This window comes from Coccidioides posadasii, chromosome 1 (genome assembly GCF_018416015.2).
Source record: "Coccidioides posadasii str. Silveira chromosome 1, complete sequence".
NCBI classification, from domain to species: domain Eukaryota; kingdom Fungi; phylum Ascomycota; class Eurotiomycetes; order Onygenales; family Onygenaceae; genus Coccidioides; species Coccidioides posadasii.
Genome location: NC_089407.1, coordinates 6,425,637 through 6,452,877, shown reverse-complemented (window position 1 = coordinate 6,452,877; position 27,241 = coordinate 6,425,637). Strand labels below are relative to the sequence as shown.

Here is a 27,241-nt window from a genome sequence, read left to right as displayed (position 1 = left end):
ATACGGAGTACCTCCAAACCAGTTTCGTCATCCTTATCATGCAAGAGGCCTGACCACAACCCGCATAATTTATGACTGTTCCTTGCCTTGTGAATTCGGCTCGGATTTTGAATTGGAAACCCATGAACATCATCTATTGTTCGCACCTTACAGCAGATGGTAATACAGTACAAAAAATCGCTCTCTCATCATTTCTGAACTGCATATGCCTTCCCTGAGCCAAACCCACGAGCTGGTGAAACATAGTCATGCATCATTAACCTCGTTCACTGCCTCTCATTCTAACAGCCTGGCCGTATTTCTGAAGCTTTGTGATTAGTGCGTCGCCTTGCTTGACCACATCAGCATATTGCCTGTTCTTGTCATCTGGGCGATTGGTTTCAATTACACCATTGACCCGGTCAATTGTGCAAGCTATTCTATCACCAGCAATGAATTTGGCGAGATCTCTGTTCAATTCCCATCAGCATCAAGCACAGTTAATATAGTTCGGCAAGCGGTGATACGTACCTGTCAAGGAAATCTACGGTCACACCAAACTCATTCGCCATGCTGTTCAGGCCGACCACCCGGTAACTTTGTAGGAGCTGCTGATACCCTCGCAACCGCATTTCTCTAACAAACCAGGATCTATGCTCATGGAGGTAGCGGTCTTGGGTGAGAAAGTTATCTTCGACAGCGGCAAGGGCCGTGAAAAACGTGCGATATATGCCGTTGTAAAGACTACCGACAAGATTCGACAGTGGAGTAAAATCGACAGGTGCCTCGGTTTCTGCTTGTATGCCACTTCCAGTACCTAGCGTTGTGAGGTTGACGATGGTTGACGCTTGACCTGGGGTCGCGCTAGACGCATCCTTCATCTCCTCGTCTCCAGCACCGGGGCCAGACGATATGGCCCCGGTTAGCGCCGATAACCTGTCTTCTCCTTCACCCAGAATCGCCCTAATTTCTGGCGCGTCCACCACCTTAGCCTTGAAATCTACCCGCTTCAAGGATAAGGAGCCGGCAAGAACCGCATATACGACCAGTGACGAATAACTGCACAATTCGTAGCTGGTGAAAGTAGATAGGCTGTCGAGAAGAAGAGGCGCAGCTAGCTTATAGTTGCGGATCGTAAGCAAGTGTAAACCTTTGTATGCCTTCAGCCGGTTTCGACGATCCCAATCTCCACCGCCCTCCACAAGAGAATTGGCTCGTTCAATATGCTTTTTAACGAATAGTTTATCCCCAAAAAACAATCCAATCCGTATCATAGCGAGAACAAGGTCAATTTTTGTTCCTAGCACCCCGGTGTTTTCGAAGACGGCTTCATAGGCAGCGATGGCTTTGTCCTAGGTACACTCGGTATCAGTACGGACACAATTGCCAACAAGGCCAAGCGCAAATGTAGAGCATATCTCCTACCCGATCTCCAACGCGCGCCCAAAACTCTGCGCGTTTTCCCCGGGCGGCCTGAACCTCTGTGTCACCAGCAGCCTCTGCGGCCTCATCCTCCTCCTTCTGCAAAGCATCGAGCTCCTTCTTATTCTCAGCCACTAATCTCTCGTATAGCTTTTCATCCCAAGGAAGATCGACGGTGGCAGATGTTCGTGTTTGAGGGAGCATGTCACTTGCAACAACTGGCTTGTTGGAACTTGTACTCGTAGCTTGGGAAACGCCTTCGCCTGATTGATTTAAAATGCCCTCTACTGGGTGGGCTAGGTGACGGTACAGTGGGGCCATGTGTTTCTCTTCAATGGCGATTTGGAGCTTCTTCAAGGAGCCTTCTCGTAAGGCCGTCGGACATGCTGGATTGGCGATGTTGAAGACATCCTGGGCGAGCGTGAGGTCGGGGTACTTCGCATACTGGGGATCGGAACCCATGACTGCCACCAAGCAAAATAACAGTGAAACAAGAAAGGAAGGGGGGCGGAATAAGGAGAGAAAGAGTGTATCTGAAAGGGTGTGCTGTGTTGCGACGCTGAAGCTCTGCTGTCTGTCTGCCTCCAGCGTTGCGTGGAGCTTGAGCTGATGATGGTCGTCAAGGTTGCTAGCTGGTCTCGATTGGGACTAGCGTCAAGCTCGGTTGCCCAGCCCCCATCTGCAATGTTTGCCGGTTGATGCGAGACTGTTTAAATGGACCACGTTTTTCACAGAGAATCGGAGGCAGAGGGGCAGCGTAATATGAATGAAGACCCGGTTGCTATGCTCTTGATATGACACTAAGCCCCCCCCCCCCCCCCAAAAAAAAAAAAAAAAAGGACACGTTATGGAGCAGGAAACAACCTGAAAAGGGCATCTGGTGGCGTTGACTTACAGTAGCCCTTCCGGCCGCTAATATCCATTTTACTTACCTAGCTACGGAGTACAGTCCCAGAATGCCCACTCGGTACGGAGTACAACAGATGCGAATGTCGACCATCCTACCTGAAAGGCCAATTTTGAAGACCATATAATTTAGCATCTTCTCTTCGAAACCCTGTTACCAAACTCATTCAATACGCCTCACCAAGCCGCATTTCGATTCTGATAGCTGAGACTGTCGACGGACGGTTTCGTCTACTTTTCCTAAATTTAGAGCCCAACTGGCCACATCTACTTGCGTCAAAATGGATCGATTTTGGGGGTATATTTCAGCAATCGAGACTGGCCTCCTGCAGGAGCGCAACCTGCAGTTTGCTGTACAGAAGGTACTCCGGACATACTCCGTAGTCAACCTCGCGCTAGCTCTCTGGTGGCTGTAAGGTGGCAATTGTTATTAAGCCTCTTCGGAGTCCTCTGTACCGACCACGGAAATCATGAGGAACTCGCCAGAATGCTCCGGAATTTTGCGAGGCAGGCATGCTAGAATCAATGTTGCAGCCAACAGGGACTTCGATTCCTGTCAAGGAGCGTCAATGTTCAAGCCGACCCGAGCGTCCACCATCCGAGTAGGAATCCTGGAGTTTGTCATTTCTGCTTTCAACGGTCCAAAGCGTCTCAGAAAAATAGTAGCAAGAATTTATGACTTTTACACTCTGAATTCAAACTGGATCCAAACAACCATCCTCAGGGTGTGCTTGGTTAATAACTCATGCCAAGTACGGAGGTGTGGAACAAAAGTTCCCGGAAAGCTTATACAGACAATACTGTTTTACAAATACCTACTACCCCACCAAATTTGCTAGGAAACTCAAAGTACCCCTGAAATTGACTAGTTACTCTCATCTGAATCCTGTTCCAAATCCTCCCAAGGATCCTCTCTACCCAAATTATATAGAGCAGCTAGAGCTTCAGCAGCTTCCAAAGTCTCTAGACCAGCTGCCCAAGAATCTGCCTCAAGATCCTGCTGTTGAGAGAGCTTTCCCTTAAGCTGTTGACCCTTCCATATGTGAGGTGCCTTATAACCACCCTCTCTATACTCATTACCCCCTTTCAAGCATATAACCTCTTGAATATGATGTGGAATCCACTCAATCCACTGTTGAATCTTTGCTTGCGGCAGCTCTTCCCAGGCTTTCTTCCATTCATGTTCAGCAGTCTTAGATTCTTGTGGGGCACCTTTAGCAGTTGTATGTCACTTGAGCCACATCCAGGCAGGCTCAATCATATTCAAATCTGGTGAATTGCCAGGCCAAAGTAAGTGGTTGATCTTGTGTATATTGTAGAGCTCTTGTTGGTAAAAATGGGTATGTGCTGGAGCTCCATCTTCTAGAACAACAGTATTGGGTTGGGATTCAAGGCATTCCTTGACAAAAGGGAATAATTTGGCAAGAAGGACCTCCTGGAATGAAAGAAGTATCAGATTAGCTAGAGAATTCAATAGTAAGATGATAGAATCTTAACACCTTCTGATACCTATACCAATCAACTCCCCCCTTGCCTCATCAAACAAGCTTGCCAGTTTTCACAGTGAATTTGAAAGTTGGCTTTCTTCCATGGTTTGGGTGAATTTGTAGGCAGTGAATCCCATTGACAAGCTCCCATTTCTCTCTTGCCTTTATCTCATGGTCAATATTCAAGGCATCCAGTTTCTTTTGAGCTTGATGTTTGGCTGCTGCAGTCTCTGGTTCCCAAATATGGCAGGGTGTTAGGGGAACCGGTCGTATGTCACGTAGGTTTTCCCAGGATTAGGGATACGAAAGAGCTAAGTAGGTACGATGCCCGCAACTGGTGGGAGGGAGTCGTGCGTAAAACGTAGGGGTCCCCTCACTCGGAGACTGAACGCTGGGGTTCCCACGATCCATGCGAATCGTGTGATCCTTATACGTTCAGCGTTGGGGTCACGTGAATACCCCTGAACATCCGACGTCGTCCGATGCTTGGTTGGTCTAGGTCTACGTTCGTAACACTATCCCCCCCCCCAGAGGCCTCGGACTCCGAGGCATAGGGCCACCGAAGTGGTTTTTCGTACGTCGTCGTAGCTCCCCTATCATTGGTGGAGCATCGTAGGTTCTTGGATGTGTAAGCTTCTGCATTACTCACTGCTTGTCTATATAGACATCCCGCATGCGTATCGCCGCCGGTTGCAGTAGACATCCTTCGTCGTAGGATAGCAATCGTTTTATTACGAAAGTCCAGCGTTTCGTCACGTACTCGTTTCTTTGTTTGTTTGCTTGTCTGGTTGCTATGTCGTCTGTTGTCCGTTGTCACGTTGTTTATCAACAAGTCGTGGGACTAGCAACCTTGGTGCGTTATGACGGGTATAAATAGAGAGTTCCTGGCCCTCTTCTTCCTTCTTTTCTTCTGCTTTGTTTGGGCTCAGGCGTCGTTCCTCGTTCGTTTTATAACTCATCACGATGTTGTCGTCGAAAGACCCTGTTGCGCACGACGAAGAAGACACTCTTCCGTGCTCCGTCTGCGTTTACTCGATGTTCACGGACCGCCTGGATGAAAGCGAGCCTTGTCTATGGGACGCCGAGAAGGAATCTTGTTCTCATTGTTTAGAACGTCAAACCCGTACCTGTCGTGATGTAAGTGCGTCTTCGTCCGTTCTTCTTGTTGTTCTGACATGGCTGTAGGTTCCAGAATCCGCCGTCGAACTAGTTCGTCGGCTCTTGCGACTTCGAGAAGAATACCATAGTTTTGACGCAGCCGATCCGCGTCGTCCGTACAATGTCAAGTGCATGAGTATACTCGTGCGTGAATTTCGTGGGCTCGACTCAGGAGCCGCTAAACGTCGCCGCCGCCAGGCCACTTCTACTGTCGAAGGACCTTCCATGAAACGTCGTCGTCCTGCCTCACGCCATGTAGCCAAGACCGTGGACCTCGTGTCCGAGACGGAATCTACCAAAGACGGCCCGTCTGAGTTCCCTCGTTCGTCAAGCCCAGTTCGTACTGTTCTCTCTCGGGTAGAAAATGAAGTTGCAAACGTCCGAGTCTCGCTTGACCATCTTACGACTTGTTTGACGAGTGGAACCAAAGCTCTTCGAGGCAGCACGGAAACCGGTCTCGTAGGTCTTCTGTACCATCTTACTTGTTCTCAGACTAACTTCTGCTTAGGCCAACCTCACGTCTTCTATTGATTGTCTAACCGACGTTGTTTCTTCTGGTTTTCGGAGCGTTGTAGAAACGCTTCGTTCTCTTCATACTTCTTCGTCTGTGATGCCTTCCTCTGTGACTGCGCCTTCTGTTGTGGTCCCGTCCGTCGTCGTACCAAACGTACCTGCGACTCCCGAGCCTCGCTCGTCTATGGCCGGTTCGCCACCGTCGCGGCCGCGTCTCGGGCGCCCTCGCGGTACGCCTTCTCGCCGTTAAATTCTTGGTTTCGTAGGCGCGTTGTGGTCTTTATGTTTGTTTCGTGTCACGTTTACCTTTCTTCCTGTACGTAGGTTCGTTCGTCTTCTTGTAATTTCGTCTTTTCTTTAGGTAATCCTTAAGGGTTTCTTGTGCATTTTCGAGATTTTCCTCAGGTTCCCACGTCGATTCCTCAATAGGGAATCCTTTCCACTTCACTAGGTAACGTCTCTTGCGGTAGCGTGCTTTGTCGTCCAAGATTTCGTCTACTTCCCACTCATGATGGTCGTCTACCAGTACCGCGGGAGGACGCGTTGGCGCCTCACCCGTTCTCGTGCGGTACGGTTCCAACAATGAGACATGGAAAACATCGTGGATCTGATAGCTCGGAGGGAGCTTCAGTCGATATGCGTTATTTCCTATGGCCTCTATCACTGAGAAAGGTCCATAGTACTTGTCGTCTAACTTCTTGCAAGGACGTATTGTTCGTAGGTTCCTTGATGACAACATCACTTCATCACCAGGTGCATACACTTTATCTTGACGTCTTCGGTTATAGAACCGTGCTTGGTCCTCTTTTGTTTTCGTCAAACGTTCTACCAGACTATCCCTTAACGCAGAGATCATCCTCAGTCTCCCGTCGGGCGCCGTCTGTGCGTCGTCGTCGTCGTCGACCGACTCCTGGATCTCGTCTGGTCCCCTAGGTTCGAAGCCGTACATTGCTTTGAACGGGGACATGTGCGTCGCGGAGTGTTCTGACCTGTTGTATGCAAATTCTGCATACACAAGCCACTCCTCCCAGTCGTCTTGCCTATGGCTACAATAGGCACGAAGGTATCCCTCCAAAATCTTGTTCAGTGCCTCTGTTTGGCCGTCTGTTTGTGGGTGGAATGCCGTGCTAAGTTTTCGTCTAACTTTCATGTGAAAACATAGCTCTGACCAGTATTCACTTGTGAAAACAGATCCCCGGTCCGAAACAATATCGTTTGGAAATCCGAAATCTTTAAACACCCTTCTGAACAGAAGGTTTGCCATCTCTGGCGCGTCAATCTTCTTTCTACACGCAAGAAAACGTGCAAGCTTCGTAAATCGATCCACAACAACCAGGACTGCATCGTATGGGTTCCTCTCCTCTCCACTCGGAGGGAGGTCCGTTATAAAGTCCATGGATATTGAACACCAGGGACCACTGGGTGTCGGCAGTGATGCGAGCAACCCATATGGTTTGTGCGTTGGAGTCTTCCCTCGTTGGCAGGTTTGGCATTCGCGTATGTACGTCTGGACATCTTGTCTCATCGATTGCCAATTGTATTTTCGCCGGAGCAAGGCAAACGTCTTCGCCACGCCAAAGTGACCTGCAAATGGGTCGTCGTGGTGGACTCGTAGTAGTTCCTGCCTTAGAGCCGGATCGTTAGGGATGTAGATCCTGCCGCTCTTCGTCAAAAGACCTCGTTCGTCTATTTTCCACTCTGACTGCTGAGATCCTGCCTCGGCGAATCTCGCTTGTACAGAGGGATCGTCTCCCTGTGCTTCTAGCAGCAGGTCCAACACGCTCACAGTTGGTTCGTCATAGGCCTTTTCGTTTTTCGTCACCGTGTTCGCGCGCACACGGGGAATCCAGGATCTCCTGCAATTCCTTCGTTGAGCCTCCCCAGCATCTTTGGCTGGTGCTCCCTGGACTGACTCAACCATCTTGGTGCCACCAGGTCTCCCCTGCGCCACCTCTACCCCACTGCTTTGGACAGCGCGAGCAGCACGTACTTGGATACCTCCTTCATCAAAGGAAGTTCCTTCAAATGGGTCCCACTCTGGAACACCATCCGCGTAACGTTGTTTGAGCGTATACGTCGGCAGACCAATGTCTTCTTCTAGTTTGACATAATCTGGTCTTCGTGATAATGCGTCGGCTGGGTTATGCTTCCCAGGGCGGTAGAGGATCTCAAAGTCATACGCCCCGAGGACCTCTATCCACCTTACGTGTCGTCGTTGTGCCACCTTGTTCGTGGACTTCATAAATGAACGAAGATTTGCATGGTCCGTGATGACCTCTACAGGGTACTTCGTTCCTTCTAAGTACTGCCGCCAATGAACAAACGCTCGGACGATGGCCAACATCTCCTTATCCGGCGTGCCATAGGCTCGTTGGGTCTGGTCAAACTTGAATGACCAGTAGGCAATTGGATGCCACCCATCTTCGAACAGCTGTAGCAATATCGTACCTGCAGCATGTTCCGAAGCGTCCGTCTCCAGACGTATTCTACGTTCTGGATCATAGTGCCGGATGACAGGCTCTCTGGAGAAGGCCGCCTGCAACTCGCGAAACGCTTCCCTGGCAGCGGGCGTCAGGAGGAAAGGTCCTTTCTTCCTTCCCTTTTCACTGCCCTTCAAGAGGTCTGTCAACGGCGCCACGATAACCGAGTACTTTCGTATGAACCTCCGATAGAAGTTCGCAAAACCCAGGAATACCTGGATATCATGGAAACTTCGTGGCAAGGGCCACTCCGTGATCGTCTGTACCCGCTTTGGGTCCATCTTAATACCTTCGTTATCAATGATATATCCGAGGTATGAGATCGTTCGCCTTTTGAAAGCGCACTTAGCAAGCTTTGCAAACAACTGGTATTCCCTTAGACGCTCCATAACTAGTCTAACGTGTTTCTCGTGCTCTCCCTCTGAGGCTGAGAAAATAAGGATGTCATCTAGGTAAACTACACAGCATACGTCAACCAGGCCTGCCAGCGCCCTATTGATATAGGACTGGAAGGTCGCTGGTGCGTTTGACAACCCGAAAGGCATGACAAGGTACTCAAAACTCCCAAACTTTGTACGAAACGTGGTCTTCCATTCGTCTCCTTCTTTGATCCTAATCCGGTGGTAGGCATCACGTAGGTCTACCTTGGAAAAGTAGCGTGCTCCCGCCAACCGGCTTAACATCTCGTCTATCAACGGCAAGGGGTAACGGTCCTTCACCGTGATTGCGTTAAGACCACGATAATCGACACAGAGCCTGAGTCCTCCATCAGCTTTGGGTGCAAACAACACTGGAGCCCCTGCCGGACTTCGTGACGGACGTATCCAACCCTTGCATAACTTGTCCTTGATGTACTCTCGTAGGACCTCCGTCTGCTTGGGCGATAGTCCATAGATTGGCATGTACGGGGGCTCGCGGCCGTTTTTAAGGACAATCGGGTGACTGACCTTCGTCAATTCCGGCAACTCTGCCGCTTTTTCTTCTGAGAAAACGTCTTCGTAGTCCCTCAACCACTCAGGCACTTCTGTCAGGACTTGGTTGTCGTCTGACGCGAAAATGACATAAGAGGGTTCGTTCTTGATGCGCACCGCTCGGAGGAATCTACCTGCATTCAGGAGTTCCACCGTTTCCTCTGAGGGTCGGTAACGCCACGTCTTGTCCTTCCAGTCTATGTCCGGGTTGAAATCTTCTAACCACGGCATGCCCAGGACTATGTTCACGTCGACCATGTCGATCACCGCGAACGTACGTTTTACCACCTTTGTGGTCCCCATGGAGTCCGTCATAGTGAGTTGGGCCTTGTAGGTGCCGTACCAATCAGCCTCAGCTCCGTTCAACATCTCAATGACTCCCATGGGCGTCTCTGGTTGATCCCAGTCCAATTGGGACGCCAGTTCGTAGGAGATACTGTCCACTGTGGTACCTGAGTCCAACAGTGCAGCTTGCTCCGTAAGACCACCTGACAGTGTAGTCAGTGTGGCCGACAGGCACATACTGCGCCTGCTTGCCTTCTCTATTGGGTTAACACCCCGTCTTTCTAATGTTTGACCTGGGTCTTGCATGGGCTTTGCGGCCCTAGCCTTTGCCCGATCCTCGTCCTTTTCGTCTGTCCGCTGGGACTTGTTGGAGCCGTTTGTACAGAACTTTGCCCTATGGCCTGGTTGGCCACATCTTAGGCAGAGCCCTTCATCCATTCGTCGTTTGTGTTCCTCTTCCGACATTTTTGGAAGTGGTTTCACCGGCGTCTTCTTCGTTCGTGGATAACCTCCTTCGTTGTCTTGTTGGGACGCACCTTTCCCTTGAGAGGTTGAGATTTTCCGTTTCTTCTCATTTTGGTCCTTGTCCCACTGACTTTGCTTCTTCTTTCCTAGGATGGACTCAATGAGCGTCGCTTGTTCTCGTAATTCCGCAACCGTTTTTGGTTGGTGTTGCAGTTTATCCAGTTCAGCCCGGATGATTGGTCTGAGCTTCGTCCGTAGGAAGGGTACACGAAAGGATTCATCTGGTAAACTGTCCAGGTCCTGTTCGAGTTCGGCAATGTACGTGAAAAACGAGGGTATGGGTTGGTTCTCTCGTTGGACGGCGTCATGATAATGCTGCATCGTGCCTCGACTACGAGTTATCTCGGGTTCAACGTCGTTCTTACACCACATCTCGAATTCGTTCCATGACGTGGGTAGTTGTTCTCCCTCTATTCCCAACATCTGCCAATGCATCTGGGGTTTGTCACGAAAATGGCTGGACGCCCAATCAATCCTGACCACATCTGGTGCCTTTCGTAATGATTTCCTCAGGCGAAACTGCTGTCTCATTGAAGCTAACCACAATTTGCACTCGCCAAGTGATTTGCCATGGTAGTAAGGTGCTTTTGGTGGCTTCACATCGTCGAAATCGTCTGACTCCTCTATCGGTCTTGTGCGTAAGGGGAACTCTAAAGGGAAATCGTCGTTCGCTATTCTCTGTTCGTATTCTATCTGCTTCTGCAGCCTGCGGATCTCGTTTTGTTCACGTATGTCTGCTAGATTCTTTTGCAGACGTGCCTTCTTTTCTTCAAAGGTCTCCTCCCTTCGGGTTTCGTCCAATGTATTGAGGGGTGTACCTCCGTTGCCCGTATCGTCTGCTGGTGTCTCGCTGGTGGTGGCTCCACTGCTACCAGCACCTTCATCAATGTTCATCTCCTCCACGTTGGTGTCTACCTCTGTCGGGTCCGCAACGTGGGGTGTTGTTGTGGTTCGTCTCGTGGGTCTTGGTGGCATCGTACCGACTTAGGCAATCGTATGTCGGAGCGTTCAGAATGTTAGGGGAACCGGTCGTATGTCACGTAGGTTTTCCCAGGATTAGGGATACGAAAGAGCTAAGTAGGTACGATGCCCGCAACTGGTGGGAGGGAGTCGTGCGTAAAACGTAGGGGTCCCCTCACTCGGAGACTGAACGCTGGGGTTCCCACGATCCATGCGAATCGTGTGATCCTTATACGTTCAGCGTTGGGGTCACGTGAATACCCCTGAACATCCGACGTCGTCCGATGCTTGGTTGGTCTAGGTCTACGTTCGTAACACAGGGTCCCTTCTTCTTGTATGTAAAGCAGCCCCAAAACATGAAATCTGAGGACTTCTTCCATCACTGGTGTATACAGGTAGGATCATAAGCTTCTGAGGATCTTCTCCATACATGAACTGCTCCTCTTCTATGCCCAAGAACCACAGAAGTTTCATCAGTCCAGACAACATTTTTCCAGTCCTCTAGGGTCCAGTTCTTATGGGCAAGGCAGAATCTGAGCCTTTTTTTCCTTGCAGATTCAGTTAGACCTGGTTTCCAAGTTGGTTTGGCAATAACAAAGCCATGTTTCTTAAGAATTTGCAAAACACTTGAATGGGATATACCAGCTTCAAATGCCAGAATCTCAGTAGATTTCTCCCTTTCTGAGCAGCTCTTAGTCACAGAGGCAATGATTCCAGCTTCTTTGGTGCTTATTTCCTTTGGCCGGCCTGATCTAGGAGCATCTTCCACATAACTAAGAGAAATTCAAGGGTCATTCTTGGGATCAAAGCCACAGTCTTTTGCTCGCTTTTGAATGTCATAGAGGGTAGAAGGAGGAATCTGGAGGGTATGAGAAACATCTAAGATAGAAATTCCATAAGAGATCAAAGCAAGAGCTTGAATTCGCGTAACAAGCTTATCATGGAGAGAGATTTCTCTGGAAGGCATGGTGGGCAGATTTGATGTTTTGAATTTGGAGAGATTTGGAAAAAGGTGGGAGCCAGGCTGTTTGTTGAATAATAGGAGATACCTGCTGCCCCACCAAAATTTGGTGGGGCAGCAGGTAACTGCAATACGTTGTAACAAAATAGAGTTTCCGGGAACTTTTGTTCCACACCTCCGTAACAAGTAAATGGAAACACATTGCCATTATGGGCACGCAGCGCAGTTCTCTGCTCAATCCTCCGTAACTCGAGCAACTCATACTCACTCCGTACTCCGCGAAAGTGGTACTAATTATTGCTAATGCCTTTCTTCGCCCTTCTTTCTTTTTACTCGGTTTCTTAATAATCTTGATTTCTCAAAGCCAAGTGTTTGGTTGAGCCCCGATAGTCGGTCGGGAAAGCAACGAAAAATCGTGATCGGGAATGGTTCCGGGCTAGGCATGTCTGAGTTTGGCTGACCTTAACGGACTAGCCCGTACCAAGCCCGGGCCCCGCGATGCTTAACTGCTCCTCAGGCCTGAAAGCGGGCACCCTTGGCAACCCGCCCCTGCTTAACAGAACAACACATCCTCAGCTGCGATGATATTTTGCGATCGGGGCCATGACCGTCACTCCTCGCCTCCTCAAAGGCTTGGTGGTGGGGCATCTCACACGATCGTTCCCTACCCGTATCCGGACAAGCGGTGTTTTGGGAACCGTCTCGGAAGACTCCGGCCCATCAACCTGAGGGCCGTCCGCTCATGGGAAGCCGAACCTAAATACCACTCAACAACTTTCCCCCCAATCCCCGCTGTGTTGATGCGGAGGATCAGTATACAACCATGGGCCCTCGATAAGAGGCGTTTGGGTCTTCTTTAAACCCTCCCTGCCTTGTCGCTGCAGGTGATCGATCTACGATGATGAAATTCTTTCTCGGACTGGGGTCCGTGTCCGTGCCGAGAAACCTCAGATCAAGTTAACGAGCTACCAGACTCTGCAAGCCACTCCAATCCATGTTCCTGGTCCATTCAGTCGAGCCGCCCAATGACAGCGCTGCATGGATATGGAGAGCTGAAACAATGCGTTCTTGTTCGTTTAAACTCACTTTTAGGGAGTACTGTACGGAGTACGGAGGAGACTTGATCATAAGATGTGGAAGATCAACGCCACAGGCTATCGGATGTAGGCTCTTGGTTGGGAGAGTTCAAGCTAGCCAGTAAACCATCCTCCTCACCCCGGAGCTGACCTAAAGCCCTTTTCTCCATGATTCCAGGTTCTTTTTCCTTTTGCTTTTTACTTTTTATTTTTTACTTTTTTATCTTTTTTTCCCCTCAGGGTACGGAGTAGTTAATACATGTTTCGGACTATCAAGCTTATCAGGCCATGCTCCACGGGGAGTATAACGGTGAGCTGTTGGAGAACGCTTCCTTCTTCTTTCTCCTTTTCATCCCTCAACTATCTCTCTGTCTTTCTCTCCCCCACCCCTCTCTATCCATCTCTCCATCTCTGCTACCCTCCTCTGGCTCAACGAGAGATATACAGCACTCTCTTTTTCTGTGGTACCTGGCACCTTCAGAACACGTCGTGATTGGTCATGGCTACCACCAACGATGCAATATTGAGCCCTCGGCCTTCAAAGCCTGAAGGAAACACACCTTCAAAAACAGAGGAACGAATACAGGAACTCGAAAACACAGGCAAGTCACGCTGGGAGCGCAGTTGGCCAATCATCGCCTGTGGTGCCGGTCTCTTCTCTGATGGGTACCTGAACAACGTAAGCAGCTCTTTTCAAAATATTATATACAGCAATCTCTTTTTTCTTTTTTTTTTTTTTTTTTTTTTTTTGGCGAGTGAGAAGGATATATTGTTAAACACGCGTACAGATTATCGGGTCTGTAAACACCGTTCTTAGAACGCTATATCCGGAGGCCTATGCGAACTCGACAGCGGTCAAAAATGTTCCGTCCATCGCTTTCGCCGGGACAGTCGTCGGTCAGCTCATTTTCGGGTATCTGAGCGACCATTATTCTCGAAAATGGTCGCTTATGATCTCCACCGTTCTTCTTATCGTTTTTGCCGCCCTCTCAGCCGGATCCTATGGCGCCGGAGGAAGCCAGTCTGGACTCTTCGCAGCCCTCACGGCATACCGCTTCTTCCTGGGCGTGGGCATCGGCGGGGAGTACCCGGCAGGTAGCGTCGCCGCCGCGGAGAGTTCTGGAGAGCTCAAAAGGGGTCACCGCAATCGTTGGTTTATCATGTTTACCAACTTTCAGATCGATTTTGGATTCGTCGTGTCAGCTTTTGTGCCCATGATTCTTGTTCTTATCTTCACCGAAAACCATCTGCGGGCTGCATGGCGCGTGATGTTGGGTCTGGGTGTGATTCCGCCTTTGAGCTTGTTCTATCTGCGATTGAAATTGAAGGAGCCCGAAGAGTTCAACCGAGAAAGGATGCACAAATATCCTATTTGGCTGATTGCCAAGTATGCCAATCCCCCCTCGCGGCCTTTGCAGAGCAAACCACAGTCCCTATTTTTCCTATTATGAATAATCTGCCGCTGACTTTGCCGTAGGTTCTACTGGTGGAGACTTGTAAGCAGATAATCCATAGGACTCCTATAACCGGCCCTAATAACTCACTGATCGAGTAGTCCCTTGTCTCCTTGATCTGGTTCATTTACGACTTCTCGGCATATTCGTTCGGAATCTACTCATCGGTTTGGTTGAAGATTGTCCTTGCTGACACTGCTCCGATGTGGAAAGCTTTTGGCTGGAACACAGTCATCAATGTTTTCTACATTCCGGGCTCAGCGTTGGGAGCATGGGTAAGTGACTGGATCGGTCCACGGTACTGCCTGGCTCTGGGTGTTGCTTCTCAGGGTGTCATCGGGTTCATCATGGCTGGGTGCTATAAGTGGCTTGCTACGTCTGAGAATGTAGCCGCGTTTGTTGTCGTTTACGGGTAAGAATTGTTCTGCCGGAATGATCTATTCATAGGGAGACTAGCACTGACAGTAAAACTCCGGTCCTAGACTCTTCCTGTCGTGTGGAGAACTTGGTCCTGGAGATAACATTGGCCTGGTGGCTTCCAAAAGCAGTGCAACCGCCATTCGAGGTCAGTATTATGGAATTGCGGCCGCCTTGGGTAAAGTTGGGGCGTTCGTGGGGACATATGTCTTTCCTATCATTCAAAATAATGCACCAAACGAAATTCGCGCTGGGCAAGATCCGTTCTTCGTTTCTAGTGCGCTCTGCTTGTTTAGCGCAGCGCTGTCGGCCTTTTTACTACCCCACATTGGACAGGTAAGGGGATTCCCCGTTTAAGATTTCTCCAGTCCTTCGTATGATGTTGTCTGATGCATCCGCTAACATTATCCCTGCGGTGCAGGACACAATCACGTATGAAGACATCCGGTTCAGGAGATATCTCGAAGAGAATGGGTATGATACGAGCACTATGGGCAACAAGAAGCAAGAAAGGACCGAGGAGAAAGCTTAGTCAAGAAGTGACATATTGAGCGCGGGGTTTGACGACAAATCTTCCAGGTGAAGTAGTGGAAAATATCTGGTTAAGCTGTCGGTATAGTTAAATATCCACCCCAAATTTCACTTAGTTAACGGCCTTCTTCGGCATTCGAATCAGCTACGAGTTAGTGGAATGCGTTCTCTTTAAAACATGCAAGTTAGTAGATGCGACAATGTCGAATATTTACTGTAAAAGCCACAGTGAAGCAGCCTAATCACATAGAGGCCATAGGAGATACTCGCGTTCCAACAATCCCAAAAGGCATTCATTCCGGGTGTCGCGCCCTCGCCGCCCTGAAGCTGCAAGTGAATACCGAGGCGGAGTGCCGAGGTTATTTATCACGTGCCTGCTCTCCTGAAGTAGAGGCGACGGGACGACTGCTTCGGATCGTTAGCGATCCTCAAAGATATCGACCGGGGGTTGTTTTTTTCCTTCTTCTTCCGTCTTCAATTATCTAGTATATCACTGGTGATTTTCCTCGACCTTCCCATCTGTTTGGGTCCCGAAGTTAACGAGGTCGACGATCATCCTCCCGACGTTTGGCGACCGAGCGAATCACAAGCTGAGCTATTTAACGTGTCCGTTCCACCAAGAGTTGCAGAACGACTCCTTTCCTCCAACCCGATCGTTATTCCTGGACAAGAGAGGGAGTAAAACGCTCTAACACACCGTCAAAATGGTCGCTGTTGCGCTGGCTTACCACCCCACCGTCGCTCATTACTTGAGATTTGTCGCCACGACCGGTAATCGCTCCCGCACTATATCCCAAGAAATTCCCCGTCTCTCCACCTCCCCATACTAACATTCCACCCCACCACAGTCGGCCGCGACAAGGTCCTGCGGACCCTCCAATACCTCTCCCGCTTCCTCGCCTGGTACCTCTACCGCACCAACTACTCTCAAGCCAGCATCTCTCCCTTCGAAGCTATCAAGAAGCAGTTCGCCCTCACCCGTAAACTGCTGCGCGTCGGCAAGAACGTCGAACATTTCAAGGCCGCCGCCGTCGCACTCGATTCGAAAACTGCCCCTGCGGGTGGTTCCAGTGCCGTCTCCGCCGCAGCCGATCCGGTGCTGAAATACCTCGCCGTCGGTCGGCAGTTGGGATATGCAGTGTACCTGTCGTACGACATGGTCACCTACCTCGATGCTGCGGGCATTCGGAAACTGAGCACGGTGAAGAAGTTGCAGAGCCAGGCGCTCAAGGCGTGGATGGCTGGATTGCTGTGCTCTGCGATCGCGGGTATCTATTCGATGTGGAGACTGAGAGATTTGGAGAGGACTGTCAACAAGCAGGATGGCGAGGGGGCGCTGGAAGGAAAGAAGATTGAACGGTTAGTGGCGCCAGATATTTTCCTCTTGCTTTTTTGGGCTAGAACTATGTGTATGTGCGTATCACTTTTATTTTCTAACTGTTTGGTGTTTCCATCTAGTGAACGTGCCGCCGTAACGACCCAACTGGTCTCCGATATCTGCGATTTGACTATCCCCACATCGACACTCGGGTATGCCAATCTCGATGATGGCATTGTGGGCATTGCTGGAACGATCAGCAGTCTGATAGGAGCCTGGTCTGCTTGGAAGAAGACCGCTTAAACTGTTGGGAAATCTCCCATGTTAAACATGTCATGTTTTATGGTAATTCTTTTTATCTATGTTTTAAACAGCTAGTTTCCCTGGGTGGTCGTTTTATTCCCCTATAAAGACAAGACTGCTTTATCACCTTCGATTAGAATTCAGATGGGATTCATAGGTCTTTTTGTGTTTGTACATGTGGATTTCACCTTCGGTATGTATGTACTATTATGAGACTTTCTTCTTCGGTTCTCGTAATACCTGCGGCCACTGTAGAGTAAATGTCACTAAAGACACGTGTCTCGACAATGAGATTGCAATCATAGGGAAACATCTCATCGTGCGGTGGCCTCTGGGCCTATCGAGAGGTGTCCAATATCTCCAACATTTTTGATTTTCGCAAAGAATAATTAAGAAATGATTTATATTCATATATTTCAACAAGGTATATAACATCATAAACATCAAACATCAAACTCTATAGACGTATTCCAAAAGTCGAATTTGGCAAAAAAGGACCGATTCCACCCATCTTATCTATAAACAAACGTTACATATGTGGCTTTCTTGATACCCTGAGATCTGGATCAATATGTACTGGTACTCCGTGGCGCATGACAACACTCCTGCTCACCAGATACGGATATTCTCACGTATGTAGTAAAGAGATGTTGCAGGTATAACAAAATATAACAGCCGTGGAAAATAAAATAATCTATAATCATAATCGTTTGGGCGCCGCTGGATGATACGGTACTCGGGATAATTCTTCCAAATGAGCTGTGGTTCCTGGGGTTCTAGGTCTGCCATTGGGCTTGGTCCACTATCCGACCTGCTTCCATCGAGACAGGTGAGAGGACAGGTGGGAAAGGAGATGCACTGGGTATCCAAATAGGATCACTAGTCCCGGCACTTGTAAAGACAGAAGCAGCATCAAGTGGAATGGTGCTGTCAATTGGCACTGATGTCTGCTGCGCTGGGTATGTCTGCGGCAGGGAGTAGTTTGGCAATTCTGGACCCAAAGGAATGTTTGCCAGCGGAGATGGTTGACTTAAGCCCTCGCTTACTCGTTGCCAATACATGTCCATGTCCAGGGAACCCAGGCGATTCGGGTCTAAGATGTGAGATTGGGGCATGTCTAGATGCGATGGGGAGGCGCTAAGGTGATAGGCTTCCGCTTCTGAACCGTCACTAATAGTACGAATCTCAGGATAATCCGGTTTGGCAGTTTGCATTGGAAGGCCCCTTGGGGCAAACTCCTCAGGATCGGAGGTATCGTGAGATGATGATCTGGATAACTCTGGGTGGCTGAAGTTGGTATGGTCGAAACTTGCGTATGATGGAGGTTGGCTGTAGGTGGCCGTGAGTGCGTCCGATCCGTACGCAAGGTCAAACGTAGACCAGTCAACAGATGGTGGCCCAAGACTTGCGGCTTCGAGTGTAATGTCGGCGTCCGGATAATATAGTCCTGCCCATTGCTGCGGATAATCAAAGGCTGGGGATGGCAAGCTTCCTTGATCGAACGTGGAGTACGGAATATCGAATGGAGGATCCTGTGTATCAAGCCGGGTGAGACCAAGGACCGGGGAACCATGCTCGGACCTAGCACGTCGGGGATGACGGGGTGCGCTTGTGATAGAATCCTGATGAGCCGCTACACTCCGTGATATTGTCATATCCTCTGGCAAGGGGAGGGTTTCAGCGGAGTGACGGGCAAGCTCCGATACAGAATGTATTGTGTGCGATCGGGGCATTGGATACGGATGGGCACGCTTGCTGGTATTATTATGCTTCACTTTAGTGCGATGCGACACAGTTGTAGGGTCGATCTTGGCCCCGGAAATATGCACTTGTTTGGTCTGAAAGGTTGACTTTTGGTTTGGGGCAGGGCCAACTTCTGGGACGGTGGCCAAGTTGGAATCCCGTTTGGCGGCGCAAATACACCGGCTACCATGGCCACAACAGCACTGCTTGCGGCTTCCTACATCCAGTGGTTAGAGAGCAATCTAGATCCTACAAGCCAAGTTAGCACGCTTACCTTTTTCTACCCCATTCTTGCAGTCACCTTTGCTATGCGGCTTCTCGCCACATTGACAGCTAACATGACTTGTTCGACTTTTGCGTAGACCGCGACAGTGTGGGCATTGAGACACGGGTCGACCTTTTCTATTGATGTGGCTTAACGGCCGGTCTGAGGAATAGGGTTAACTGTTGGGCTTCACAGACTTCGCAGGGGACGTGGGCATGGAGCAGGTACGGGTGAAAGGCCTACCATGATGCTGGCAGCTGCTTACACGATGCCCGCGGATACACGCATCGCAAGCATACTTCTCGCCATTTATCAACATCTCCGAAGTTTCTGCACGTCAAGGTTGATTTGGACGAAAGATCGTGGTGGTGGCTGGAGCAGGGGTGGTGGCTGCACGTGAGGCGAAGCGAGGCAGATAGCGGGCAGCCAGATGAGACGAAAACGGAAAGGCAATTCACAACGTTCGTCGTTCAAGAACCATGATGGTAACGCTCCCTTATGTAGACACCGGATGGCGGGGGAGAATCGAGCGGGGAGCAAAGCTTCAGGACGAAGCGGGATCGAGGAGGGGCTATAAAGGAGGAACCATCGGTACTTCAGGCGGTTTGGGCTCGAACAAAGGAGACGAGTGACCAAGAAACGGGTGCAGGAGGGGACTGACGGAGAATGAGGAGAGAAAAAGGAGAGGACGACGAGTCCAGGAGGTCATATAAGAGCTTTGAAGCGGAGATCCCAACGGTGAGCAGTGCGTTGTCGGCGACATTCGAAGCGAGATGGATGACGGGAGGTTAAAATAAGAAAGGTTGTTGCTGACTCGCAGCTGGGATCTGAGTTCTTAGCTAATAATAAGGTTTGCGTTAGCTGGTCTAGCCGCATGGAGTTAGGCGGGATGCCAAGCACGCCAATCGGCTGCCCAAGTTTGGGTGTACCAGAGCATGGCTGGCGGGTACCGAGAAAACTCTCTTTCTCTCTCTCTCTCTCTCTCTCTTCCTTGTCGCCTTCTCCAACGCGAACGCCTCTAGACAATATAATCCAGACTTTTTGTTTCGAAACCTTCCAGGAGCCAGGTACACACTCTAAATCTAGTTCGACTTGACGAATGAGCATCGCAGCGCAATGTCAACAAAGAACCACTTTGGCGGGCCACAGATCATCCAGGATCTCGTCGAGCAGATTCTTCATCCTTTTGTCTAGCCACCAAAGCACCCCCTCACCCCCCTGGCTCCCCAGGCCTTCTTCGCTGGCTCTGTGTATGGAGATATGGACGTAAATCTTCTCATCGATCTACTTGTATCGCAGATAAGACGTCGATTTATCATGAGAAGAGCACGTGCGCCAGGATGTGTCGGAATTGGATTTTTTGCTTTCTTTTTGCAGGCCGTCATCCAGGCCGTTTCCTACTGGTGAGTTATTGGGCAAGGCACAGCGTTGGGCGTTCTTTCGAGGCCGCCCGCCCCTCCGCAGCCCCCCTGAAAAGGCCAGAATTCGAGAGCAGCGACCCCAAGCCTTCTTGGCATTGCTTTGAATTCTTTCAGGCAAGCTTTTATCGACAATACAACCCCAGCAGAGCACGGGAAATACACGATGCCCTTTTCCATCTCGGTGTCTGCCGTCTTCTTTTCTAGAATGGCTTCCCGGCATCTCTGCTTTTGGTAGCGCTGGGGCCGCCCATGCAGATGTGCGCTTGACCAAATGCGTTCGTCCAAGTCACAGGGCTCCACCGAAGGGCACCATTCACCCCCGAGTCCAGTCCGTTGTTACGCCATATTAGAAGGGCGTCCAACTTGTGATCCAGGGCTCAAGCCCACCGACTTTGACTTTCAAAATCCACCAGTTCGCCCCTCATCATCCGACTTTTTCACAACAGGTTAGCTGGAAGATCATCGTTGGTGGCGGCTCTCGACTGCTGGAATGCACAGGTTGAAACACACCTTTCTGGTGAGAGACTAGGAGTCACGGCTCGACCTCCCCACACCGTCAAGTGAACTTGCAACCCTGAATGCCCCACGTAGAAAGGGACAATGCCACCGTTGTACCCCGGAGAGTAACTTTACCTGTGCTGCTCCGAGAACAAAGTTCACGCCACGATACCGTACTGGAGTACCCTTGTGCGTATTCCAGTACCATTTCCTACCTGTAACTTCCAGGAACCAACGCTGTTGCAAGGTGGTGGCAGTAGGAGTATGTACATACGTATGTCGTTCGGCGAACCGGCAGCGAGCCCGTGCATAACAATACCCTAACACAAGATCTTTAACCAAAATTCACTCGCTATTATTTTAAGAGAGGTTAGCTGCAACAAGATCTACAGAGCACTTCATGTATGAAGCTGTAAAGGACATGCTCGAGCCTTTAAACCCCCGCGTTGGTCACCAGGCTCTCATTCATCAAGTGTTTGATTGGCAATCAACGCAAAAGTCTGCAGCATGTTGGACATGCTGGACGACGGCTAGAATACAGCCATTTGACAATTGCATATCCGTAGTCGACCCTCCTCGGGAGCGAGTTGTATTGATGTCATTGATCATTGGTATTATGGGGACAAAAAGCAATCTCTAGCTGTAGCACACAAGCATGGCGGTCTGGATAGCGATGTATGTAGTACTACATATAAACACGTACCTTTCACATGGCGGGCCACTCAACCATGTACTGGAAAGCTTTGCTCGAGTTTGCTGATTCCGGGTGTTCGGTGAATAATATCAGTTTACGATCGGCTCAGTGCTGACGTTCTCAAGTCCATTCAAGGGTATATGATTTACTTTCCAAGGAGCCACAGAGTTCAGCATGGAACAATTCTCCGATCGCACGCCAGCATTCTGCTCATCAGAGAAAAGCCGCTGCCGGCCTGACCATCTACGTCATCGGGATCCACCCGTTCGCTCGGCCTCTGATTTATCTTTACATAAGCAGCTCCATAGAAGATTCTCTGATGCCTTCTAGCGTGTTTCCTAAAGCGGCGTTATAGCTTGTGCCGGTTCTTCCACATATTGTAGCTGTTGACGCCGAGCATCTCGCCTCTAAGACCGCTTTCTCCAATTGCAGTGACTTGTACGGAGTACGTAGTAGTTATCTGGATAAGGGGGTGCAGGAAGCTGAAACTCAAAAAGATTTTAAGTTTGGAAGTTGAGATAAGATAGACCGAACTTTGCTGACGCATTTGGATGGCTCCGTTGGGCAGACAAAGAAAAATATAAATACACATCAACACAACACAACTCCAGCAACAGACAACGTTTAGAACATTAAGTTTTTGCACGGTCTGGGGACTCGAGGCACGGCCCAAAATATGCAAAACTCATCTCCAGGCTTCCGTGGACTGGAAAGCAGGCTGTTATGTTCACCGGAAAAGGAAAGAATGCCATTGTTTTCAAGGTTCGATACGAAACAGCAGCCCATTGTGAACATATAGCACCCTCAATTGGTCAGTTCCTAGGCATCAAGGCCGTTCCTCCAACCTTTAATCCCATCCAGACGTCTGTCCGTCTCATCGATCTCGATCATGAGGCCAGGAAAAAAAAGGTTTAACTTAAGCTTTCCCTCCGATCATCTTTGGTCCAACGTGGCGCATTTTTTTTTTTTTTTTCCGGCGTTCGTGCTTCTTTACCGCCATTCTTCATTGTCTTTTCTGCGCAACCTAAAACATGGGGTAAGAGGGATGAGATTTGCAATTTGGAGAAAAACTCTAATGCGCCCTATAGGGCTTTAACAAAAAGAGTAGGTGATTAAGTTGCATGGGTAAGACTCGGGTCAAAGTTAACGCTTTCGGACCCCGACGACTAATATGTCAAATTGTAGAATTAGTCGTGCGCATTGAGAAGAGACCTGGGTTGCGCCGCCAGTAGCAGGGTCGAGATGGTTACTATGGCCAGAGGAGATCATCAAGAATTAAAATAGCCCACCAAGGTACTTTTCTTTCAACAGAAGATTTAAACATGGGGCTTCATTCACCCTAATTTCCTGATATCGTATCAATATTTCTCGATGCATTCTACGGCGGTGAAATGGAGTGTTGGCAGATGCCTCAACTGGCGGTAATGTGGGTGAACATCGGATATCACACATCACCACGGTCAACTCAACGAATGAAAGGGATTCATTTCCTAATGTTTCTAAGCCCATAGCCGGCTAATAGACCTGTACAGGAAGAGGTATTTGATTGTGTAGGGCTAAGCATTTCTTAGCCTGGTACCTGTCAGGCGTTCCCCTTCATCACAAATAGAGCATCGGCTTCGGTTGTAAATTTAGAGCATGTCTTTGTTGGTCAGTAACTGTTAAGAGATGCCTCCGAATCCCATAAAAGTGGATAATAGAAACCAATCCCGTTCAGGAAATATCCTGGCACTAGGAATGGCAGTGACTGGCCTCTTTTCGATGCCCAACCCGGGGCAATAATCCCTCATTATTCCTTCAATGCAATCATGGAAACTGTGGAGAAGATATGAAACAGTTGACGCTTTTCATATGAAGTCCTGTTCCTGACACTGAGCCATCGGACGAAGATGTGCCGCTGAAGCGCCGTGAAGGTCTGAAACACTCAACCAAAAGCAAGGATTTCCATAGAATTCACAATTCAGCGGTAATAGGACCGTGTTTATATCCACATGACAAATAAAACCTAGATGATCTGCTGCACACCAAGTAGTATAATCACGCGGGAGACAATGAGATTGTATAGATTGACATAAGTTGTTCCTGTGCCCTCTAGACCAGAGGGTATCAGACACAGGAGAGTTTGAGGAGGTCAGACATCCATCCAATCGAGAGCTGCATTCCATGCCGCCAACTGATGGCCACCCCTGCCAATTTCATGGAGTACTCGATTTGTTTTCCTTGGGGAAAATCCCCCGTCTGATCATGGATTCCAGGAAGATTCATATCCCCGTTGCAGCCAGGGGGGATCACAGCGGCACAAATTACACGTGATTTCACAATAACACGTGACTGTTGACATCATGTGACTTAGTCGAGCCTTTCCCTTCTCGGCTGCTTCTGACCCAACAAACAATCTGCTCAACTCCCACTCGGCACCTCAATTATTCCGCAACCTCACCTCGATTTCAACGTTGTCCGCATAAAACAATACCCGTTCTCCGTGTCCCCAGGGAATGCGATCATCGTCGATCCAAATAATACTCGTCCCTCGAGCAAGACCGGTATCGCGCATCGACACTGACACTGTGGATTGAGGCTCGTCGTTCTCGGAAAAGTTCGTGGTTTCCTCTCCCTACAAATCACCTTCCCCCCATCTTCCGACCTTCCCGTACAGATGACTTTTTGAAGCATTTTCTTTCTATTGTTGTCATGTCCGAACGCGTTCCAACTGAGTATGAACCTCAGGAACAAAACCTGATCGCACCACAGGCTCACCGCGCCGGTGTCATAAAGGTTGAATCGGCGACGATGGCCTCCGGAGACCACGGTGATATGGCCCAGGCGCCATCGTACCCGTCCCCGAACGCGACCCAAGTCGGCCAGAACGCCGCGTCTTACTACACCAACCAACGTCAATTGACTGCAGACGAGCTACATCTCACCGCGGAATTGTCTCGCGAGGTATCGTCGACAAACATAAATGAAAATCCTGCCAATGGTATTGGGCAGCCTCAGCCAATGGTGCTAGGGTCACCAAACCCCAATCCTTCCGCCGTCAACCGCGGCGATTCCGCGGACCAGCAAACCCAGCACCAACAGCACCTGGTCCAGTTCACCCCCAATCAACAGACTGGAGTCGATCCGAACCACGATCTCAGCTATGGCGATCAAAGCGCAAGGCGAAAGCGCACCAAGGTCTCTCGCGCCTGCGATGAATGCCGACGTAAGAAAGTATGTACTTCTGCAGCGTCTTTATCGTCACTGTAGTCAGCTGACAGCCCATAGGTCCGGTGCGATGCCACATCTGAAGCTGGTGTAGATATGTGCTCAAACTGTCGCCGAACAAACTCAACTTGTGAGTTCAGTAGGGTGCCGATGAAAAGAGGTCCAAGTAAAGGGTACAGAAGACTAAAACTCTTTACCACCTAATTATCACATGCCGCTTAACTAATCTCATGGTCGCTAGGTACATCAAAGAACTGGCTGACCGCATCAACACTCTGGAGAGCCAGATGCAACCCGGCATCGGTAGCCAGCCTGATGTACATTATCAGGCTCTAAATGAAGAAGGATCGCCAACTGTGCGGGGTTATCAGGAGTTCTCACCAACCGTGGATAGTAATCTTCTTCCGAGGAAGCGTACCTATTCTATGACAGAGGCTGTCCCTACTATGATGGGCTTGCCGGTGAATCAGGGACCACGTCAGCCATCGGTTGGTGGCTGGCCAGCGCAGCCACAAGGTAAGGACGTGCATCCTGATGCCATCGCGGGCCTAGAAGTATATGCCCCCCACAACGGAGCTGCTAGAGTTGCACAACCCTTCTGGGCTCATGGACAGGTTGCAACAGGCCTTGAGCCTGCGGAGGAGGTGACACCTATTGAGATAGACGAAAAAGTTCTTGATGCGTAAGCTATTATCTCCCGGTTATTGGATTATCGAGGCACCCAACATACTGACAGAGCGACAGTTATTACAATCACATCCACCCAATCTTTCCCATACTACCAGCTTCCAGAGATCGGCTTCGTAGTCGTCTCCGCCAGTCGAGCCGTCACATCCAAGAAGTTTTTCTTCACTCGTTGCTTGCTGTTACTGGAGCAGGCTCTTTCCGTGCTACAAACCAGTTCCAGGAGATCCCGTCCTTTGAGAAGGCCCAGGACCGATTGTACGAATGGTTCCGGGGTGATCCTTCCTCGCGTCCACTAGCCGCAAACTTTGTCCTTCTTCATAGCATCATCCTCATGATCCTGGAAGCGGACCAACGTGGCCGACTGAACTTCCGTGGACAGAGCGGTATCCCAAAGGGGACACTCGTGGAAGGGGCCGTTTCTCTCGGCTACTATATCGCCAAACCGCTGGGCCAGCTGGATATCAGCAACCAAGAGGACAAGGATCTGGACTCGGATGGCAACCTGGCTAGGCGCAACTGGATCGTAATCGGCATATTAGCTCGCTGGCATATGTTAAGCGCTGCTGGCCCTGATTTTTTTGGTAACCATGAAATTGCGACACCCGAAGACAACAGTATTGTTAATCTGACAACGATGCAGCTTGCCCGTGAGTGTATTGGCCTGAAGATCCTCAGTAATAAAAATGCCTAACGCCTACATTTTAGGATATTCGACCCTTTTCGCCGAGCTCTACGAAACATTCTCTGAATCATTTAATAACCCCACTTACGGTCTTTCTCGCGCGCTGAAGAGAGTCTTGACTGGCCAACTTACTCGGATCAGGGATATTGAGCGCCTCGATTTGGCCAACACTGACCCATCCATTGTCAATACTCTCGAAAATTTCTCTCCACTGATCTATTGGAGCATTCATCTACTTCTCAAGCGCCATCTCTACGTCTACGTTCCCGCGGAGTTGATCTATCCATCACAGGTGATTGTTGAAATCATGAAGAAGCAGGCTGAGAACTCAACACCGATATCATCACCATTTCACTTCCATTTCCTTGCCCTTGCCGTCATCACTCTTTTGGAGCTCACGGATATACCTGAGCTTGTAAGTGACGTTCAAGAGATTCTCGAGAAGGCACTGGGTGTGATTTCCCTCCGTGAGAAGCATGCCGCCACCGCAGGTGAATTTGAGAAAATATTTGCGACCCAGAATTGGGAAAACACGATCCAACTTTTCATTGAAGCCAGAATGAACCCATTGCGACAACGGGCTGAAAATCAACAGTCTACTGGCTCTCACCTGCCCCTCGGCGCAACAGAACAGCGCTCTCTGCAACACCTTGCTGATATGGCCGTTGGCGCTGGCGGTAAGCCTGGACTTGCTGGTTCACCTCCTGCGACATCAGCAGGGAATATTCCACCTGAAAACAAAGAGGGGTCGCTGAGCACTGCACCGGCCCTTGAAGAACAAAAAGCTGATTACCCGGTCTTTATTGATTTCACGGAATTGACCAAGAAGGGCTACTTAAATGTCTTGGCAGGAATTTCTGCTTAAGTCCCCCGCAGCTTAGCAGATACCAAAACCGGTTTCTTTTTTGCTCCTTCGCGATATATCCTCAAAACTGTTAATTTCCGAAAGCAGCAGCTTTTCTTCTCGTCGCGAGAATACAGATCTGCAGCAAACAAAATGAGGAATTGCGTATTTAAGGATGTTTAGCAGGGCGTTGTTTTTCATTGGGAAATGGAGCAGAGCAATGGGTTCATGGCAATGGAATATTAGCCTGACTGGTGTTTGGATGAGGAGGATATTTTGCATCTTGTTTTACGTTGTTGCTATTATTAGCCGTTATTCAGGAAGGCGTTGCATTTCGGAACGTTTCATTCCCGCCAGTCGATCTTTTATGTATGTATAGTACACGCAAAATTGACAATTGTCCTTTTGGTCCGTTACTTTTTCGCTATGCTTTCTACTTGTAGAATTCAATCCT

The 27,241-nt window shown here is 49.5% G+C and overlaps 6 protein-coding genes across 6 annotated transcripts; 4 read left to right on the top strand and 2 right to left on the bottom strand.

The window, feature by feature from the left end:
• Window positions 1-108: 108 nt before the first annotated feature.
• On the bottom strand, window positions 109-2,320 carry D8B26_001906 (uncharacterized protein). Its single transcript, XM_003065862.2, has 3 exons — window positions 1,405-2,320; window positions 511-1,331; window positions 109-449 (listed from the first exon to the last, which is right to left on the bottom strand). The coding sequence occupies exons 1-3, from the start codon at window positions 1,861-1,863 to the stop codon at window positions 257-259; spliced, it is 1,473 nt and encodes a 490-aa protein (XP_003065908.2). The 5' UTR covers window positions 1,864-2,320; the 3' UTR covers window positions 109-256.
• Window positions 2,321-13,222: 10,902 nt separating this feature from the next.
• On the top strand, window positions 13,223-14,231 carry D8B26_001905 (uncharacterized protein; the record flags this gene model as incomplete). Its single annotated transcript, XM_066123667.1, has 3 exons — window positions 13,223-13,402; window positions 13,512-14,110; window positions 14,201-14,231. The coding sequence occupies 3 exons, from the start codon at window positions 13,223-13,225 to the stop codon at window positions 14,229-14,231; spliced, it is 810 nt and encodes a 269-aa protein (XP_065979742.1).
• A 149-nt stretch (window positions 14,232-14,380) lies between these two features.
• On the top strand, window positions 14,381-15,126 carry D8B26_001904 (uncharacterized protein; the record flags this gene model as incomplete). The annotated part of the gene is made up of 3 exons (XM_003065861.2): window positions 14,381-14,589; window positions 14,660-14,930; window positions 15,016-15,126. 3 exons carry the CDS (start codon window positions 14,381-14,383, stop codon window positions 15,124-15,126), a joined length of 591 nt encoding a protein of 196 aa, XP_003065907.2.
• A 567-nt stretch (window positions 15,127-15,693) lies between these two features.
• Window positions 15,694-16,983, top strand: PEX11 (Peroxisomal membrane protein PMP27). Its single transcript, XM_003065860.2, has 3 exons — window positions 15,694-15,896; window positions 15,974-16,484; window positions 16,584-16,983. The coding sequence occupies exons 1-3, from the start codon at window positions 15,830-15,832 to the stop codon at window positions 16,744-16,746; spliced, it is 741 nt and encodes a 246-aa protein (XP_003065906.1). The 5' UTR covers window positions 15,694-15,829; the 3' UTR covers window positions 16,747-16,983.
• Window positions 16,984-17,166: 183 nt separating this feature from the next.
• Window positions 17,167-19,515, bottom strand: D8B26_001902 (uncharacterized protein). Its single transcript, XM_003065859.2, has 3 exons — window positions 18,998-19,515; window positions 18,764-18,916; window positions 17,167-18,706 (listed from the first exon to the last, which is right to left on the bottom strand). The coding sequence occupies exons 1-3, from the start codon at window positions 19,071-19,073 to the stop codon at window positions 17,523-17,525; spliced, it is 1,413 nt and encodes a 470-aa protein (XP_003065905.1). The 5' UTR covers window positions 19,074-19,515; the 3' UTR covers window positions 17,167-17,522.
• Window positions 19,516-24,058: 4,543 nt separating this feature from the next.
• RGT1 (Glucose-responsive transcription factor) lies at window positions 24,059-27,201 on the top strand (the record flags this gene model as incomplete). The annotated part of the gene is made up of 5 exons (XM_003065858.2): window positions 24,059-24,580; window positions 24,635-24,747; window positions 24,816-25,256; window positions 25,319-25,908; window positions 25,967-27,201. 5 exons carry the CDS (start codon window positions 24,059-24,061, stop codon window positions 26,806-26,808), a joined length of 2,508 nt encoding a protein of 835 aa, XP_003065904.2. The 3' UTR covers window positions 26,809-27,201.
• Window positions 27,202-27,241: the final 40 nt, after the last annotated feature.

Excerpts from the sequence above, each read along its gene's own strand:
- D8B26_001906 (XM_003065862.2), bottom strand. The coding sequence starts at position 1,863 with ATGGGTTCCGATCCCCAGTATGCGAAGTACCCCGACCTCACGCTCGCC. Across the intron at positions 1,332-1,404 it reads GGGCGCGCGTTGGAGATCGG|GACAAAGCCATCGCTGCCTA; the intron begins GTAGGAGATATG and ends GAGTGTACCTAG. Across the intron at positions 450-510 it reads ACCGTAGATTTCCTTGACAG|AGATCTCGCCAAATTCATTG; the intron begins GTACGTATCACC and ends GGAATTGAACAG.
- PEX11 (XM_003065860.2), top strand. The coding sequence starts at position 15,830 with ATGGTCGCTGTTGCGCTGGCTTACCACCCCACCGTCGCTCATTACTTG. Across the intron at positions 15,897-15,973 it reads GAGATTTGTCGCCACGACCG|TCGGCCGCGACAAGGTCCTG; the intron begins GTAATCGCTCCC and ends ACCCCACCACAG. Across the intron at positions 16,485-16,583 it reads GAAGGAAAGAAGATTGAACG|TGAACGTGCCGCCGTAACGA; the intron begins GTTAGTGGCGCC and ends GTTTCCATCTAG.
- D8B26_001902 (XM_003065859.2), bottom strand. The coding sequence starts at position 19,073 with ATGTTGATAAATGGCGAGAAGTATGCTTGCGATGCGTGTATCCGCGGG. Across the intron at positions 18,917-18,997 it reads AAGCAGCTGCCAGCATCATG|ACCGGCCGTTAAGCCACATC; the intron begins GTAGGCCTTTCA and ends CCTATTCCTCAG. Across the intron at positions 18,707-18,763 it reads CAAGAATGGGGTAGAAAAAG|GAAGCCGCAAGCAGTGCTGT; the intron begins GTAAGCGTGCTA and ends CACTGGATGTAG.